This window comes from Candida parapsilosis, contig 006372, assembly GCF_000182765.1.
Source record: "Candida parapsilosis strain CDC317 annotated contig 006372".
Classification (NCBI taxonomy): Eukaryota; Fungi; Ascomycota; class Pichiomycetes; order Serinales; family Debaryomycetaceae; genus Lodderomyces; species Lodderomyces parapsilosis.
The window spans coordinates 297,340-316,797 of NW_023503283.1; the positions used below are offsets into that span (position 1 = coordinate 297,340).

Below are 19,458 nucleotides of genomic sequence, written 5' to 3' on the forward strand. Positions count from 1 at the left end.
CTATGGGTTGGGCCAAGAGCTACCACTAAATATCTCATTAACGGAAATTGGCTCCAAAATCCTCAACTTTCCTCACTTGTGCACCACGATACTTCACATTTACACTTCTTGCACTCTCGGTTATGGGAAATATTATGTCGGTTTCTTTTGCTCCAGAATGCACGCCTGCTAAGAATGCTTATGATGATTGTTTTAACAAGTGGTACACTGAAAAGTTTTTGAAAGGCAAATCGATTGAAAATGAATGTACCGAGTTTTGGGACACTTATATCACTTGTATCAATGCCAACTTGGCCAAGCAAGGTATAAAGCCAATGCTAGATAAGGCTAGAGAGGACCAACCATTTAGCCACGAAGAAATTCAAGATAGTTTAAAGGAGCTGGATAAATGAAATATTAAGGAATGGACAAACCCTCATTTGATTACGAAGTTGATGATAATTTGTACATAGGTGAAGTAGAAGCAATATAGAGTTTTGTTTGCATTAGTTCCTGTAGAAATCTTCAACATTTGCAAAAGGAAAAAAATAACTAACCTCTTTGCTCTTTACCATCACACACAATGTTGGTTGAAGAAGTCCCCAAATCCAGTGGCGCAAATGCATCTACGATATATTTCAGCTCGTCTATAAATCACACAGCAAGGCTGATGGGTCCAAGACGTCGTAACGATGAAGGGGGTGAAGGGCCACCAAATAAAAAAGGAAGAACAAAAGTCAATTACAATTTAAACCAATTATTCAATGCACAAACTCAAGCCAATAACGATAGTAAGAACATCGGTCCGTCAAAATCAGCCCAACAAATACAATTAGAAAGGGTAGTACAAAAGAGGTTGGTGGAGTTGAATCAAGAATCATCTACCAAAGGTTTCGAGTTGCCTAAAAATTTCGCATACACTAGTATACACTCCACTAGGGATAATAGAAACAACTCACAAAAGTCGAGACAAGGAAATACCGCAGCTACGAAAAGGATATTGGCAGCTCGAAGAAATTTGAATCTGTACTATGAAGAAGAAAGAAACCTAATATCGATCAACACAATCCTTTCTTCGAACTTTCAGTTTTTTGACGTAAGTAACTCAAAAGATTCCAAAACTAGAACTATGGAAAGATCAAGACCAAAGGTGAGACTATGTTGTATTTGTGGCACCAAGTCAAACTACTCAAGATGCCCCCTTTGTGGGTTATATTTTTGTACTGTAAAGTGCAATAAATTGCATCAAGAGCTGAGATGTGCATAACATTTTCAACATCTAAAACCAATACCATTTTCCTGACCAACTTCATAATTTCTTTTTTCATTCTTCCCGAAGCTGCTTTTTTTACAAAAGCATGCCTTTGACTTGTATCATATGATGAAGCTATTCTTCATAACGTTATTTATATCACTATGTCATTCCTTTGAGCAGTCTTCCAATTCCAAGGATTATGTCAAATTAGTGCAGTTTGCCAATTTAGCGTCAGTGGCGTATTGCGTGACGAAGGGGCTCTCAACGGGCGTCTTGAGCGATCCGGATACACACTGTCCATTAAATGCATGCAAGAATTCAATATTACAAGATGTTGAGATTGTACGAATTTTTGATTTTAATAGATTGAATGAAGTTGGAACTGGGTTCTATGCTTTGGATCATCGACGAAAGGCCATAATTTTGGTTTTTAGAGGATCCGCCTCACGACGTGACTGGTTTACAGATTTAAACTTTTTCCCAATAAAGTATACGCCAATTGTGTACGATAAAGACTTTAAAGATGGCGAGCCCTATATCCAAATGGAATGCAAAAATTGTAGGGTGCATCGTGGATTTTACAATTTTTTAAAGGACAATTCAGGTGCAATTATCAGTGCTGGTATCAAGATGAAAAATCAATATCCCAATTACCAATTTTTAATTGCAGGCCATTCCTTGGGCGCTGCTTTCACGGTGATGAGTGGAATTGAGTTTATGTTGTTGGGATATGACCCATTGGTTGTTACATTTGGAGGTCCAAGGGTGGGAAACCAAGAATTTGCTGATTTCATTGACACGATTTTTGACTCTGAAGAAGTTGCTAAGGAAATTGAAAGTAGCCATGATTTTTCCAGAGGATTCATTAGGGTTGTTCATAGACATGATATCATACCATCTTTGCCACCCATGTTAGCACACGCTGGCTATGAATACTTTATAGATAAAAGAGACTTGCCACACGAGGAGTCGGATATTGACAGAAGAGGCTTAGACCACAGTGGATTCTTTGGAAAAAGAGATGATGAGGTTAAAGCAACAGGTTTGAAAGATCTCAACATCAAACCGTCTACGTTTTGGCCCAACAAGTTGGGGAAATTTGAGCATACACATTATTTTAGGAAGATTACAAGTTGCCAGCATTAATACATCTATTTACAAATCTCTATCATGTCGTTTTTATTACATACTTTGAAACGGCTCTTGTCCAACTTTTTACCTTTTCTTAGTTCGTAGTTGTTTAGTTTCTCCCAATTATCCCAATACACAACATCCTGAAGCGATTTGAAAACGTCGGATTCGGTAATATCTTTAGCTTCATCAACTTTGATGTAATTGCCGTTGGTCAAGTCCTCAAGAATATTAGCAGCAGTGTCAAATGAGTCCATCATTGTCACAGCAATGACTCCCTTAGGACCGTTCTTTATCCAGCCAGAAGTGTACCATCCAGTCTTGTATGTCAAGTTTTCTTTATTTTCCCCTTTGGATTCTCGAGAAAGTACTCGACCTCCTCTATTGTGTAATTTGTTATCTTCAAACCAAACCCCAGCCTCTTCAAATCCTTTGATTGAGGTCCCTTGGTACCCGATTGATAGAATGACGAGTTCATTCTTGATTTCCACAGATTCATCAGTAGCTTTCACTCTTCCTGGAAGGAGTGGGTCATTAATAGGTTCATTCTTGACAAACTTGGTTGCTTTGATTCCTTCATCACTGGATAAGAATTCAACTGGCGAAAGTAGGTATCGTAATGTCCACTTACGTTTAGACAGGCCTTCCGAGCCTATACGTTTGTTGTATTTTTCAAGTAGCGACACCCTACGTTTCTCCACTCTACCCAATTTCTTTGTGGCAACACTGTCCAATAAGCCTTCATCTAGTGGCTCAAATTTGGCATCTTTCAATTCAAACAACTCCCTGATTTCTTTATTTGAGAACGCGGACTCTAGTATGCCCCGTCTGGCGACGATATTGACATTCTTGACAGTACTCTTTTCCAACAAGGCCTCCGCCTCCACCGAAATATCTGTCGCGTGCCAGTGTTGTATTGGGTCAGCCAATAGTATACGAGCAACATCTAACGCCACATTCCCATTTCCAATAATTGTAACATCTTCTATTTTATTCAAAGGAGGTGGCGTATATGGATTTTTTGAGCTATAGCAATCTGGGTGGCCATTGTACCAATTGACAAACTGTCGAGCTGAAATCACCCCGGGTTGATCCGTACCAGGAACATTTAACTTATTATCAGCTGAAGTACACCCATATGCTAGTACAATTGCATTGTAGTTTTTCTCCAACTCTTTCAACTCAATATCCTTGCCTATCTCAACATTACCGATGAATCTGACACGATGTCTTTCCGATGACTGAAAGTCAGCCATTATATCCGTCATGAATTCTTCACAATTTTTAACTTCAGGGTGATCGGGAGCAACACCATATCTACTCAAGCCGAACGGCGTGGGAAGCTTCTCAAAAAAATCGAGGTGAATCCGTTTATCAGGGCTTGATTTATTGAGTAAATGATGCGCCGTGTAAAATCCGCCAGGACCGGTGCCAATGACAGCAACTTTGAAAGGCTTGAATAGCCGTGTAGCGGTAGCAAAACCTCGCACTTTAAAGAATGTTAGTGTCATTGCTGTGGAAAGAAATGAAATGCTAGCTACTCGGTGTCCGGAACGAGAAACAAAGCATCGACCATGTATCCGATACCGAACGAGCATAGATCGGTCAAATTGGTGCCGAGACCATGTAGAGAGAAAAATAGAGACTGCGACTCACAGATAAGAGCGAAATGTCTTGCTTAATTCCCATAAAAAAGTGATAATCTTCTACGTTGCGGAAAGATCATAACCAGTAAAGGTCTAATTTTCGTTGGCTCTAACACCTTCTAGTGTTGTTCCTCCCTCCCATAGTTGTTCTTCGTATAATATTTTTTATTAAACACACAAATATAAACTGTCGTGACACTCTTCTATTTCCTTCCTTCATTTTCCATTCAAAAGAATATTGCCATCATATGTTATACCAAACAAAATGAAACCCTGACTTCTGATAACTCCATGTTTGATAAACTGATATATTTCAAAAGACATGGTATATTCCTCTATCGTCTAATATACTGCAAATGACAACATCATATGTTCTGTCAATATCGGGAAGAAGATCCAAATAGATTACTTCAACTTCTTCTTTGGTCTTAATTGGTTGGAGTGACCACACTTTCTCTTACGACAGTTGGTTGCTCTTGGTGGCAATCTAGCGTAACAGATACGACAGATTGATTTTTCACAATTGTATTTCGAAGCTAATGCTTTCAATGATGGTTCAATCATGGTTGGTTGTAGATGATGTTAGTTAAGAGATTGGTGGAAATTTTGTACGTGCGGTTGATATTTTCTTTTTCTTTTTTCTCTTCGTCTGCCTGCGTAGTAAACTGTCACGTGATGAACTATAACTTGATATAGATTGAGGGCTATAGCCCTCAAATACTTCACAATGACGTTGCACCCCAAGAATGAACTAGACGATAGTCTCAAAGGGGTCCAACTTTATATAATAGCCCCACCAGCAAGAGAGAGTGTGTGTGTGTTAGTTAGCCAGCCAGTCAGCCAGCTATTCCAATGAGTGTAGTTTACAAATTTCGTTGTTTTGTGGGAAAATAACACTACAATTACCTCTCAGTGGTGGCAGCAAACCTCTTTAGATCATACAGGGTTGGGTCTTTGGGTACTACTCGTATACAACAATCACTACTTGTCAAATATATACATGAGAGATTTCGCTTTGTCTTTGAGCTACATCCAAAACGGTAATTGAATCTGCGGCTTGATCTCCCAGGTAGGCAGAAAAATAAACAATTGCGAGCATTGTGAACATCGCAAGACATTGAAAGTCCATAGACATAATTGCTCTATTTACCGAGTATGGGTGAAGACAAGCCATCAATTGAAAGGCAGAAAAAGAATGATCATGAGGCGGATACCGAAGGCGACCTTCAGAAACTTTCCGCAAGTGGCGCACACGATAAGGAAACAATTGAAACCTCTGGTCAATCACAAGGAAACGAAACATCTCAACAATCAACCTCCAACGATGGTGATCAGTCATCTAAAAGACCCGAAAGACGGGAAACTGATGAGAATAAAGTAATACCGAAAAATGATGATGAAGGATCAAGGGTGGAGGACGAACTGATGCATGAGGATCCTCATACTTCATTTCTACAACCGCCCGCCTCAGACAAACAGCAATACACAACACCTTCAAAATCTTTACCCCCACTTAAGGATCAAGAAACCATTACAACTCCCAAGTTGTTTGATGTGGCCCCAGACAATGAGCATTCGGAGCTTTACAACTCGACTCAAGAAGTAGCAAGTTCACCAATAAGAAATGATATTTTGCCACACACTCATGATGGTGGTATTCTTGAAGGGGAGTCAAAAACAGCGTTGAGTAAGTTTCTATCAATTGACGAAAATACGCTTCACGGAGTAAAAAATCGTCATATATTGAATGCACTTGTGGCGAAAGCACATGAGTTTGAAAAATTACAGACTCAAAACAATCAAATCAAATCAAAGCTCGAAGAGACTTTCACAAACTCAAGAAACACAATCAGTTCGCTTCAAGAAAAGTATTCCGAGGCTGATAACTCGTTGCTTACATTACGGGATGAAAATGCACAATTAACCTCAAAATTGAAAAAGCAAGAAGTCAAGGTCAAAGAGCTAGAACTTTCGAATCAACAATTGTCCGTGCAAGTTAGTGAGTACAAGAGACTAAGCTCGGAAAAGGCTTTAGAATTGAGAGAATTGAATGAGAAACAAAGTTATCAAGAAATTAAACACATGGAAAAACTTGAGGAGTTATCATCTGCAAACGTAGCTCAAAGTAAAAAGTTAAACCAGATCACAATGGAGTACAATAGATCGGAAAATGAAAAGTTTGCTATCAGTTTGCAATTAACAAAGGCTACAAACGAGGCTAATTTTTTGAAAGATCAAAAACTCTGGTATGATGAGCAATTAAAATCAGCACAACTGAATTATACAAGTTTGTTGCAAAAGTACGAATCGGAGCAGTCACAATCTGAGTCAAAAGTTAATAGATTGAGTGTCAAGTCAGAGAGTCTCGAACAGTTAGTCAAGAGACACGAGAAAACAATTTCAGATCTTGAGGCATCATTGAAAACTGAGTCTGCCAAAAAGTCTGCTACTGAGTCGAAACTTAGGTCTGTTGAGTCCAAAATTATAGAAGAATCCAACGCAAACCAGGACTTGTTGGAATTGACTAAGCTTCAAAGCGAACAACGTGCTACACGAATTGAACAGTTGGAAGCGTACTCCGAAGAGCTCAAAAGGAAAGCGGATGAAAATATAGATGTTCTTAACTCAACAATATCCTCACAAGAGAAATTGATTGATGAATTGGAAGAAAAGCTTGAAAGGATGGAATCGGCACTAAATGCACAAATTGGTGACAAGGAACGAATTCTTGACTCAAATGATGATTCGGAACTTTCTAGAATTTCATTACCCAATTTGTTTGCCGAATACAACCATGTGAAGAAACAGCTTACGGTTGAGAGAATACAAAGGGAAAAGTTGGAAAAGGAATTGGAGAATTTTGTCATTGAGCTCGATGCTAGAAAACCTGCCATTGCAAATTATAAGGATCAAATCCAATTTTATGAAACCTTGGTATCAGAGTTGAATGTGAAAATAGACCGTCTTCGTGCTGACAATGTGGCACTTGAAAAAGATTGTAAAAAGCTCAAATCAACGGGCGTTGATTACGAGAATGAGATAATTTCTTTGAAGCAGGTCGTGAAGGACTTGGGCAGGCAAATTTGCTATTTTCTCATACATTCGCATATTAGAGACAACAACGATGAACCTCTTGCATTAATTGAGAGGAGTAAGATTGAGAAGATCCTAGACCGCACGGGCAATTTTGACGAATCATTTGAGTCTGATTCTGACAAGTTGGTATCAGAAAGATTGCTAACATTCAAGAATATTATTGAGCTTCGACAAAAGAATCAAGATTTGCTTACAGCTGTGAGACAATTGACAAGGAAGTTGGAAAATTCAGAGGAGGAAAGCAACAATTTACAAGCCATAGAAGAGGCTCAAGAGGCTATAATGACTTTGGACAGCGAATTGGAAGGTGCGAATGCTAAGCTTATCGCAGTTACAAGTGAGAGAGATGCTCTTCGAAAACTCAACACTAAAATGGCAGACGGGGTAGTTGGTGTCAACCAGTCGGTACCAAATATAGAGCTAACTAAAAAGATCGAGGAATATGAGTCCGTCATTAAGAAAATGAAAGAGGAGTCAGCTGATACATTGAAAAAGGCAAATGAGGAGTTGGAGAAAGTAAAACAGACCAAGAATGAACTTGCAACACAACTTTCTGTTGCAAACAAGTCCCTCGAATTGACAGAGGTGAGATTGTCAACTACTCAGAAATCGATTGACTTGGCAGTGGCTGAAAAGAGCCAAGTCAAATCAGAGTTGGCATTTTGGAGTAAACAGGCACAAAAATTGGAAGACCAATTAAGGCAAAAATCTCAAGACCTTCGGGAATTACAAGCAAATCTTGCGCAGAATAATACATTATTGGCTACTTTACAACAAGAGAAAGACTTTGCCAATAGGATGCAATTATCGCTCAATAACGAGCTCACATCGTTGAGAGAAGACAAGATGAAATTGAATGATTTAGTTGTGAATTTGCAGGCAATGTTGAGGGAAAGAGATGATTCAATCAAGGAGATTACCGCAAAACTTAATGATTCAACCGAGGCAGCCCAGAATTTACAGAGAAAGCTCAATGAACGTGAAGAAAGACTTCAGACTTTGTCTAACCAATCGGAAAAGACATTCAAGGCTCAGAACACGAAGTTGGAGCAAATCAATGATTTGAGTTTACAGTTGTTACATTTGAAGAATGAGGTATCGGAGAAGGACAAACGGATTGTGGAGTTGAACGCCAGATTGAAGGATGCAACACTCAATGCATACAGTAAACCAGAAGTTAAACAATTGCAAGAAGATTTGAAAAGCGCAGGAGACAGGCTTGTGGGGTTGACAAAGTTGGTAAATGATAAGGAAACTGCTATAGCTGACAAGGTTAAAACATTTCATGAAGAGAAGACTTCTTGGGAGGCAAAATACGCTGAGCTTGCCAAGGAGAGGAAAGATGCAGATGATGAGATTACTACATTGAAAAAAGCAAATGATGACAAGGCACAAGAATTGGAAAAAGAAAAGGAAAAGTTTGTCGCTGATTATAATGCATTGCAACGTAAATTTATAGAAGTTGAAGGTAAGGCTGTAAAGTTCGACAGTTTGGAAAGAATATATGAAGATAGACTTGATGATGCAAATGGGAAACTTGAAAATGAAAAGAAAACAGTGGTTGTTTTGCAGAGTAAGTTGGATATGGAGGCTGAAAAGAATACATCATTGGCAGAAGAGATAAAAACTATAAAAGACAAAGTGGTAAACAACGAGTATATCATAACCCTGCTTAAGCAGGAAAAAGAAATAATTAACAAAAAGTTAAAAGATTTAGAGGGTGAGCTAAGCGTCAGCAGGTTGGATTTGGAGAATGAAAGGAATCTTGCCAAGACCAAGCGGGCAGAGTTGGAAGATCAGAATAGGCTTTTACTTGATCGTTTGGAGTTGGGTGGAACATCCGAAAATGGCGAAGATGGTGAATCGAATAACGTTAAGCAGGTTATTGAATATCTTCGTCGTGAAAAGGAGGGTAGTGATACCAAGTTATCAGCAGTTGAGGAAGAAAATTCAAACTTGAAGGTCAAGATTGAGAGCATGGAAAGAGAAATTACTACTCTCCATTCATTGAAGGATAATATAGGCACGTTGAATTTGAGTGGCAACGAGAAAGAGCAGAATCAACTTGCAAGTCAGTTGCAACAAATTAATAACTTGAAGGAACATACAAATGATCTTGCATATGAAATAAAAAGAAAGGATGCTGAGCTTGCAAAATTGAAAACAGATTTTACTAAATTGAAAAATGAGTTAGATACTGTTAAACAAAGCTCCCAGACACAAAACAATCAAGTTGGAATTGATCAGCAGAAATTACGCTTACTCGAAGAGGAAAATGCTCGTCTCAAGGCCATTTCAACAAATGCATTAGCAAAGAAACCGGAGGAACCCAAAGGTCCGCCACCTGAAATTATTAGAATGCAAGAGCAAATGGATAAATTGAAAAACAAAGCTAACGATAGAATCAAGACATTGAAGCAAGAGCACGCCACTAGAGAAAAAGAAATCATCGATTCGAAGGAGAAGGAGTTGAAACAATTGAAGGATAAAATCGACACCTTACAAAGTAAACAAGTTTCTCCTTCCGGTGCTCAAGATTTGAAAGTTCAACGGAAAGTTGAAGAGTTGAATAAGCAACTCAATGTTTTAAAAGAGGAGAATGGTGGTTTGATACGTGAAAAGAATGAGTTGGTCAAGAAATTGTTTGCGTTGGAGGCGAAATTAAAGACTGAGTTTAACAAAGAGAAGGAGGAATTACGCAAATCGCTCGAGTCTTCAGCCACTGGTGGTAGTGATTCAAATGTCTCACTGACCAAGTACAATGAACTTCAACAGCTTTTGGATAAGACGAGGAATGAGGTACAACAGAGAATTGAACAAGAAAAGACCAAGACAACACAAGAGGTTGAGAAGAAGTTTGAGTTTAAGATGAAGATGTTGACAAGAAAAGTTGAAAAGTATGAAGCTGAATCGAAAGTGAAACCATCATCTCAACCTACGTCACAATTAACAGCCCAGGAAACAACTCAACCAGTGGCACGTCCAACAACTCAACCACGAGTGGGTGGTTTTCAAAAAAACTCTACCTTTGGTCAATCATCGCAAGCCGCACCTGTGCAAGGTGTACAACTGCAACGAATCGCTCAATATCAACTGGGTCAAGCACCAGTGCAACAATCAACCAATCATTCTGGTTTCACGAAAACAAGTACTTTTGGAGCAGGAAGCACAACACCTCAGACATCAGAACCCTCATTCACATCACAACCCAATACCCATGTTTCGCAACCAGTTGGTACTACTGGTGCTTCGAATAAACAATTACCACTGCACAAACCAAACGATGTGTCTACTGTGATACAACCACAAGTGCAATCACAAGCGCAACCACAAGCGCAACCACAAGCGCAACCACAAGCGCAACCACAAGCGCAATCAAAATTGGAAGCTTCAACATCAAATGATGTCTCTGGTGCATCTAAACCACCCACGCAAAAGGTAGAACCAAAATCCACAGAAGCTCAAGCTACAAACAAAGAAGAGCAAGAAAAGCAGACACCTAGTGTACAACAGCAGACACCTAGTATACAACAACAACCACAAACAACGACAACAACGACAACAACAATTACGCCTCCCATAACCAAACCGGCCATTAAAAAACTTTCAATTGCATCCCCCATTGTTCCAGGTTCTGAATCTGCATTGGTTGTAAAACGTCCTGAAATAGCAAGAACTGAACCAAGAAACCCCAAATTGTCAGAAGAGAAGCAAGGAGGTTCTCCAATTAATGAGCGCAAAAGATCGTTCCATGATGAAAGACCAAAAGTTAAAAAGACTAGACAAGGGTAAACAAAGAAACGGGGAGGAGAGGTGGGATACGGCAGAGGGAAGTGTTTCCGATATCACGACTGGGTAATCCTTATGATATAGACTCGTTTTGTACATTCTAATAATATGTATACAGTAATATTAGCAGGTTAGCCTTCGTAGGGCAGTGTGGGAAAGAAGTTGCTAAGAAGGACCTTGAACTCAAAAAAATGGTGGGGAAAATTGACCAGCATTCAAGTGATGTGTTTTGATGGTTATGTTTGAGAATGACAGGGGCAATCACTTAAACAGCTGTAAACCTTTTCCCCTCAATATGGTATTTATTTTTGGCAACAGTTACACGACTAAATTTAGACTTGAACTAAGCAATAATTACACAAAATAATTCTAGAAAGAAATTAAGTAGTTTTGTGTTCTCCAATTTATTAGGATAAGATATATTGTTTTATCTAGCTGTACAATATGAATTCTTTTGAACAATAAACACTCCCATTTTGAATCTCTCGGTTGGTTTTTTGTTCCGATCTCTCTCGAGGCTCTATTGTTTACAAGGATCTTAGCTCCGTGCGGGGAAAACTAAACGAACGAGAGAGAGAAAAGGTGAAACAAAATATCATCACTCTTCATGGAGGTGGATTTTTATTTAATTAGGTTAGGGTGTGCATTGCACACGTGTACTCCGGATTATTCCTTATCCTTACTATTTAGTTGTAGGTGCATATCAACGTTTGATAAATGTAAAATAGAACATCGGAACGATTTGCATACAACAAAAAGAAAAAAAAAAAAAAGAAATAACGCAAAGGAGGAGGGGTATATGTGCTTTACCCCCACACCCTTTTTCTCCAACACAGATTTGATTACTGTTGATTGAAAGAATGAGGTTTCAAAGAAAACGTTTTGATTACATCGTTTTTATTTTTTGTTGGCCTCTTCTTAGTTGAACAACTCCGGGATTATCTTCTCCTCCCCTCTTTCTCTAAAGAAGAACTAAAAAAAAATGAAGGGACTAAAAAGTTTAGACTTGATTTCCTCCCTTCAAGGCGGGTTACACTAGCAAAATTTTGAGTTATTACGAAATGAATTCAAAACTCCTCTCAAACACGTTGTAAGACGATAAAGTTTATTGCTTTGCTCATTGCCCAATTGTCGTCTGATATTTAATCATTACGTGATGTTTTTTTTAGGTTTCAGTTTGTGTTGCATCATATGATTGTTAATAAAGTCAAGTGAAATTTAGAATGTAACAATACAACAATAACCACAACAAACAATAAATAATAGACAATAAATACAGTAAACAAATAGCAAATAAGTTTTTAGTCACACTCAACCCCACCTTTTTGAATATGCGAAAAAATACAATGACAGTTATGGAGGGGAAGTTTACATAACCAAGTGGCACTAACAAGACTTTGCAAAGATAGACCCACGTGTGCTCATTGAGTCAACAGTGGCGAAGTTGACATCATTTGGGCAACTGGCTCTTGTTACTTGACGTTGGAAGCATACCACCTTATGAAACACGACGCTAACATAACAATGCAAAAGTCTTGCTGCACTTGTTGCTCAAATCCTTTTCGTGTTCTATTGTTTTCCCGTTTGCTTTTTTTTTTTTGTTTCTTTCACGAAAGCCAAAACAAATGCGGTTTTGTGTGACATGGGTGAAAACTAAATGCAAAGAAACTCCGAGAAACACGGCGTAAAACGAAAACACACGTCAAAGGTGAAGATTACGAGTTGAGAAGTCGAATTAGTAATAAAAAAAAAAAAGAAGTCAAGAAGTGACTACCAGGCCATTAACACTAAATAGACTCCCCTGTAAACATGGGTATTGCCTCTGACTACACATTGGAAACGATGAGCAAACAACTGTACATCAAATATCGTTGTCGTTTCTAAATATAGTTTCAACAACCCCGTGAGGTTTGGCTAGCCAAGCATTTACATTCATTGAAAGCTCCGAGGTCTTGGCTCTAGCTAGTGCTTAGTTTTTCACGTCTTCAATTGCGTTAAATTTCCTTTCCAAGAATACCTTTTTCTTTTCCCCACCTTTCTCCCATGCATATAAAGTTAGTTAACCTAATTAACCTATTTTTGTACAAATGCATCATTTAGCCGTGGTTGCAGAAAACTTTAAACCAGAATGGAACTCAACAAAAAAAAAAAATATATCATTTCCACATATTAAGAAAAAAAGCGCTTTTCATGCAAAAGTTTTCTGATAGTAATATTGCACTAAGAGACTTTGCTTTTGTTGTTCACGAATACCTCCGGGGAGTGTAAGTGGGGAAGATTAACAATAGACATCCATAGTAAGGCTTTGCACTATTGTACACAAAAGAAAAAAGAAACAAAAGTAATAGAACGGGCCGATGCATACATTACACTGCAAGCCCCCAATAACGCTTCCTACACCTGCAACACAATGTGCTATCTAACTTTCTACTCCTTCCTTGATTTGAAATATATATATATAAGTAGAGCAGTATCTCCTTTCGACCCTTTGACATATTTATCTTTTATTTGACTGCAGGGATTCCCACCTAAGAAAAAAAATAAAGCATCAACTTTAGCCAAGACAAATTCAAAGTTTGACGTATATTATTATTAAAGAAGGATCTACAAGCGAGATTATGATGTTCCCACTTTCGAAGAAATATGAAAAATCTGATGCTGCAGTTACACAAGTTGAATCAAATAAAGCCAATGATGTGCAAAGTGAGAAATCTCAAGATGTAATCACAGCAGAACCATATCCAAGTCACGAAGATGACAACAAGAAATCTTTCTGGTCAAGATTTAGATTTTCTGTTGATACCACTGATCACCCACCACAGATTTTCAACAAAACTTTATACTTGAGTATCTTTGTGTTTGGTATGTTTGGTGCTGGTAGGGGTTTAGATGAAGGTAATATTTCGGGAAATATTGCTCTTCCTGCATTTAAACAACGGTTTGGTCTTAGTGATGAATCCAAGTCGGAGAATGAGCTTGCCAATTTGAAGTCAAATATCACATCAATGGTGCAATTGGGATCTATTGGTGGTGCCATCATTGCCATGAAATCAGTTGATTTCTTGGGAAGAATTAGAGCTTTGCAGTTGGTTTGTATTCTTTGGGTTGTTGGGGTTATTATTGAAATTTCATCAAATTCTGTTGGTCAATTATACGCTGGTCGTTTGATTGAAGGGTTGGCTATTGGACAAACTACATCTATTGGTCCTGTGTACATGTCAGAAGTTGCCCCCAGTCCTATTCGTGGTATGGCCAATTGTATCTTTGCTGGTGCCGTGTATTTGGGTATCATGTTGAGTTATTTTGCCAATTATGGATCAGCATTGCATATCCCTAGTGAAACCAGTGATGGTTCACCCAATGACAAGCAATGGAGAGTCACATTATCCACCAAAATTATCATGGCTGGTTTGATCTTTATCAGTTCATTTTTCTGGTGTGTTGAAAGTCCTCGTTGGTTGTTGAAGCATGGCAAATCTCAAGAGGCTATTGACAAATTGAGTAAATTGAGGCATTTGCCAAATGATCATCCATACATTATTGCAGAAATTAGTGATATCAATGAACAAGTAATGGCAGAAAAGGAGGCCACCAAGAATCAATCATTGTGGTCAATGTTTAAACAAATTGTTACCGTAAAGAGTATTGCTTACAGATTTGTCTTTATTGCTGGTGCAACTCAAGTGTTGGGTCAGTGGAGTGGTGCCAATGCTGTGACAATTTATGCCTCGGAATTGTTTTCCTTGATTGGTGTGACTGGTATTGGTACTTTGAAAATGTCGGCCGTCTTGGGTGTTGTGAAGTTTGTGTCAGCTTACCTTTCAGCATTTTTCATTATTGATATCTTGGGTAGGAAAAGAGCCATTTATATTGGTATTTGTGGTCAAATGATGTGTTTGTTATACTATGCCATCTTTTTGACAGTGGTTCCTGAAGCTGCTGAAAAGGGAGTTGTAATTACTGGATCAGCAAAGAGGGCAAGTCAAGGTGCTTTGGCAGCAATCTTTTTGAGTGGTACATTTTGGACAGTTGGGTTCAACTCTATACAATATTTGATTGGTGGTGAGATTTTCCCTCTTGGTATTAGATCTTTTGCTCAATCATTGGTTATGATTTTACATTTTGCTAATCAATATGGTAACTCCAAGGCATTACCCAAGATGATGATTGCTATGAATTCATACGGAGCTTTCTACTTTTTCGTTGGTGTTTTGTGCATCTCATTAGTTTGGGCATTCTTCCTTCCTGAATTGAAAGGTAGAAGTTTAGAATCTATCGAAGAAGTGTTTACGTTACCATGGTATGATTTGAGACGTTGTAACAAGTTGGTTCCTGATCATTCACAGATTCATAAAGTCAAGTACACAAATAGCAGAGGTAATACTGGATTCGACCATATTCACTTCGATTTGGAAAAGAATAAGCCCAGCGTTGAATTGGTTGAAGATTTGATGAAACATGATGAGGGTAAAGCTTCGAATGGTGGTGGTGGCTCTAGAAGACAGCACGATGATGACGATGATGACGATGACGAAAAGAAGATTTAGTGACAAATGTTTAGTTCTTGATTTATATATGAGATTTAGTACACGCGTTTTTACAAAGATGGAGATAGAAGAGTTTACTTGGCTGGTTGTAGAATGCTATCGGACTAATAATACGTGTCTACGCTTTCGCTGTATCATCATCGTTTAGCCACTTTGGTGGCACTGCTCTAATACCTCTTTGAACTTCTGGCAAGGATTCCAAAGCATCATGCCATTTACCCAATAATGGCCATTGATGAATATCGATATCCAAAGCTTTCAAACGAACTGCCCATCCAAACAAGGCAAAGTCAGCAACAGTATAACGATCACCGACTAAATACTTTCCGTCATTAGCTTTGTTTCTTGACAATATGTCTTCGTAAACACCATAAATCCTCTTGACATCGGTAGTGTACCTATTAATAGCATATGGTACTTTTTCTTTCGCATACAAGATAAAGTGGTTAGCCTGACCTTGGATGGGTCCATTTTCACTAACTTGGAAAATCAAGTACTCCAAAGTCTTGTAGTATTCAGCAGTGCCATAAGGGTAACTAAACTTGTGTTGTTTATCATAAGTGTCTGCAAGATATTGCAATATAGCACCTGTTTGACTTAAAACCAATGGTCCACTACCACTACTGCCACCATTATCAGACTTGAAGTTGGGATCTTCAATGGTGGGGATACGTCCATTGGGGTTCAATTTGACAAACCAATCAGACTTGGGTTCATTCTTACCGATGTCTACTGGAATAGCATCGTATTTGAGACCAAGAAATTCCAAAAAGATGGAAACTTTGAATCCGTTAGGGGTTCCCCATGTGTATAGCTTAATTGGCTGTGACATGATGGAGTAGTATGGTTAACAATTGAAGGTGATTGTAGAGAAAGATCAAACCTCAGCTGAGTCTGTTATTTGCTGAGTAATTATTTTATTTCTCCTCCTTTGGGCGATTGCGAAAACTGTGGCGCAGAAAAAAAACAAAATGAGCCATGTACACTCCCTCTCCTTATCTTGCGCGGCCTTAACCGATTGAGTACTTGCACCAATGTCATGCAGTAAACTCGTTTGAGTTAAATACACGATTGTCGATTTATACCCCATTTACCAAACAGCAGCAAACGGACAAAATACGACTAACCGCAAATACACCAAGAGCGTTATAAATAAAATAATTTGCAAAGCATAGACATCTGCTATCAAAATACAAAGTGTACTCAATTGAGGTTGCGTCTTGCTATTATCAATATGTCGTAAATGCAGTGATATTGGTGGGAATTAACTCAACGCCAATTGCTAGGCAAAAGGCTTAAGTTAATGTTATTAAACACAAAACATTTTTTCCTCATTATTACTTTTATAGAGTTAAATAACTCAATTCTAGGAAGAATTGAGTCCTATTTATATTATTCACTTCTGACTGAAAAAGTTGCAAATGAAAATCAGCCAAATGCGACTTTTTAACAATAAACAGGATATCAACAAAATCAATTCACAACAAAATCCAGCAAAAACAGAGAGTGTGCGCTTTCTGCGTCGCAACCAACACGAAAGGTAAGTCTTTCAAATAAAGATACGACAGCAATATCGTTCGTGGTAACTCAATTCTTCAAACAACCTTCGCTTTCTTAACATTCCAACAAAGAATCAAAATAACCAAAAACTAAATATAAGTTGTTACTTTGTGCGTGTATCAAAAGAGATTTACAAGACATCACCACTCAAGCTCTCCCTTCTCCCTTTTTGATTTTTATTTCTCACACCGTTTCCCCTGTCACGCATTTATCTTCTCAAAGAAAAAAGTCTGGGGTATAAATAGTGTTGCAAAATTCCCTTACCTCTGTTTTTTTTTATATATATAATAGCTTTCTTTCAACTACAGTAACGGATGGATCATTGTTTGCCGTACCGTACAGCGTCTATTGTGCTTTTGGAGTATGTTGGTCAGAAAAGAGTGAGATGATTATTTTCCTGGACCAATACATTTACAAAACGTCAAAGTCCAACAACATTTTTGTGTCGGTTGTACTTTATATGCATCACTTTTTTCTATAAAGACCCATTGGAAGTCTTCGATGAATTCTTCAAAACGGGTGATTACTTGTTCTGCATCTATGTTTGACTTTTGTATGTATTTCTTGTAGAATTTTATTTGATATGACTCCATAGTATAACCGGCATTTTATTGCTGCCTGCAAGATTTTGCTCAACCAATACTTCTTGATATCTTGATTCTAGTGTGGTGAGTTGGTATTTGTTGATCTCATGGTGTATACATCACATACCAACATTTGTGTGGTAAACGAGAGAAAGTACCTCAAAGTGGTGGAGAGGGGGGGGGGTATGTTATGTGCAACAAGTGTCGCAAAAACCAGATCGCTTTTTTTTTCTTAAGAAAGAAAACGTGTGATATTGATGTGTGACACCAGCATGGTTTCAATCATCTATATCGTGTATTCACCAAATCAAATACAATATGACGATCACCGGAACACCGCTTCAATGTGTGTGTGTAGAATATACGTCCTTGTTCAGATCTTTGTGTTTTCATTTGCTTCCTAGATTAGTGAACAAGTTTTTGCGAATAATTTAAAAGACGAAGTTACGTATATACAAAAAGATCAACTCGTTTTTGTAAAATCATTATTTTGGAAAAGAAAAGTGGTGATGCCTAGTTTTATTGCTTTGATTGAAATGAGGGGAAAGGGTGTTTACCACAGACATGCCAAAGTATAAATAGGGTTGCAAATTGTTCAGATTTTTGGATTCCTTTTTTTAGATTTTTGATCTTTTTTGTTTGTTTTCGCAAACTTGCTTTAATAGTGCTGAGTTCTCTTGCGGTTCGTGAAAATATCAGGTTTTATCAATCATTGACTCCATCTGTATTATCCAGGTGGAGAAAGTTGATATCATGGATCAAGTTTATGCAGTGAGTTTCGACAGGTTGACTTTTTCCAAAAGTAATCATCATTATCAATTGAATTGTAATGGGACACCATTACATTTGGAGAATGTGTCTGGTTTGATTTGGAAATGTATTGATCATGAGTTGAAGAGTTGCTGATCAATACACTTAAAACGCACCAAAACTGCCGAACCATTGCTAGCTTATTTGCGCAAAAACCTTGATGTCGTTGATACCGCCAACTGATGTTTGCGTCGCTAAAACTGTGGGATGATCTGCATATTGATTGTTTACGTCGTTACAACAATGTATATCTTTAGTATATCATGTAAAATAAAAACGTATATTGAAGCCTTTGGTTACTCTATTTTTGACTCGTTACGGAAAGCCCGAAACTGTGTGTGCCACATTGAGTTTTGCATATTGACAACTCGAGGGCGTATTAAGTTGACTCTCTAAAGAGTAGTAATGCGATGAAAGAGCATCGTTTACTTTACAAAGTGGACAGAATATAATTCGCAAGCTCTTACTTTCATTATTCGGAAATGAAATGAGTTACCTTGATCTTTATCAGTGCATAAGTTACGTAAGTGTAATAACACTCAACTACTCCAAGGATGTGTAAGCAAAGAAAAGGTATCAAGACACACTGCAAAGTGCTAGTTTCGAAAGCTGTTTATTCATTTGATTTCAGTACAATGTGTAGGAGTAGAGGTGGTGTCCTCTCTATACTTGTTCCCCCGTGGCATATGCTTTAAAATTTGTTGTGATAATCTTGCTACAAAGTTAGACAGCCTAAAAGACGTTTCTATAAAGAACTAAAGAAGATTGATGCTTGATAGGTTGAAATTACCGTCTCTCTCTATGCTAACTTTTTATCCTGACAGTTTTTGCAGAATTAATCAGACATTTTATGCATCACCCTTTAGAAAATTCTCGGCATTGCTCGGAGTTTTTTCGAACAGATTTGATAAAACGTTCACTAGAAAACAGCTAACAACTTGAACTTTTCAGCGAGCGTGAACTACGCGTCTAGTCTTGGCCAGATCTTCATTGCCTGCGAAAGGGACCCACGTGTAGTATCTGCAAGAGGCGCTGGGGACCCCACACCCTCCTCCTTTGCT

At 38.2% G+C, this 19,458-nt stretch overlaps 8 protein-coding genes across 8 annotated transcripts; 5 read left to right on the forward strand and 3 right to left on the reverse strand. All coding sequences in view use genetic code 12, as the record gives it.

The window, feature by feature from the left end:
* Positions 1-134: 134 nt before the first annotated feature.
* CPAR2_401390 (uncharacterized protein) lies at positions 135-392 on the forward strand (the record flags this gene model as incomplete). Its single annotated transcript, XM_036811020.1, has 1 exon — positions 135-392. The coding sequence occupies one exon, from the start codon at positions 135-137 to the stop codon at positions 390-392; it is 258 nt and encodes an 85-aa protein (XP_036667499.1).
* A 170-nt stretch (positions 393-562) lies between these two features.
* CPAR2_401400 (uncharacterized protein) lies at positions 563-1,246 on the forward strand (the record flags this gene model as incomplete). Its single annotated transcript, XM_036811021.1, has 1 exon — positions 563-1,246. One exon carries the CDS (start codon positions 563-565, stop codon positions 1,244-1,246), a length of 684 nt encoding a protein of 227 aa, XP_036667500.1.
* Positions 1,247-1,357: 111 nt separating this feature from the next.
* CPAR2_401410 (putative lipase) lies at positions 1,358-2,380 on the forward strand (the record flags this gene model as incomplete). The annotated part of the gene is made up of 1 exon (XM_036811022.1): positions 1,358-2,380. The coding sequence occupies one exon, from the start codon at positions 1,358-1,360 to the stop codon at positions 2,378-2,380; it is 1,023 nt and encodes a 340-aa protein (XP_036667501.1).
* Positions 2,381-2,385: 5 nt separating this feature from the next.
* ARH2 (NADPH-adrenodoxin reductase) lies at positions 2,386-3,876 on the reverse strand (the record flags this gene model as incomplete). The annotated part of the gene is made up of 1 exon (XM_036811024.1): positions 2,386-3,876. The coding sequence occupies one exon, from the start codon at positions 3,874-3,876 to the stop codon at positions 2,386-2,388; it is 1,491 nt and encodes a 496-aa protein (XP_036667502.1).
* A 540-nt stretch (positions 3,877-4,416) lies between these two features.
* Positions 4,417-4,575, reverse strand: RPL40B (Rpl40bp; the record flags this gene model as incomplete). Its single annotated transcript, XM_036811025.1, has 1 exon — positions 4,417-4,575. One exon carries the CDS (start codon positions 4,573-4,575, stop codon positions 4,417-4,419), a length of 159 nt encoding a protein of 52 aa, XP_036667503.1.
* A 591-nt stretch (positions 4,576-5,166) lies between these two features.
* On the forward strand, positions 5,167-10,899 carry MLP1 (Mlp1p; the record flags this gene model as incomplete). The annotated part of the gene is made up of 1 exon (XM_036811026.1): positions 5,167-10,899. The coding sequence occupies one exon, from the start codon at positions 5,167-5,169 to the stop codon at positions 10,897-10,899; it is 5,733 nt and encodes a 1,910-aa protein (XP_036667504.1).
* A 2,618-nt stretch (positions 10,900-13,517) lies between these two features.
* Positions 13,518-15,443, forward strand: HGT17 (Hgt17p; the record flags this gene model as incomplete). Its single annotated transcript, XM_036811027.1, has 1 exon — positions 13,518-15,443. The coding sequence occupies one exon, from the start codon at positions 13,518-13,520 to the stop codon at positions 15,441-15,443; it is 1,926 nt and encodes a 641-aa protein (XP_036667505.1).
* Positions 15,444-15,561: 118 nt separating this feature from the next.
* CPAR2_401460 (glutathione S-transferase family protein) lies at positions 15,562-16,275 on the reverse strand (the record flags this gene model as incomplete). The annotated part of the gene is made up of 1 exon (XM_036811028.1): positions 15,562-16,275. One exon carries the CDS (start codon positions 16,273-16,275, stop codon positions 15,562-15,564), a length of 714 nt encoding a protein of 237 aa, XP_036667506.1.
* Positions 16,276-19,458: the final 3,183 nt, after the last annotated feature.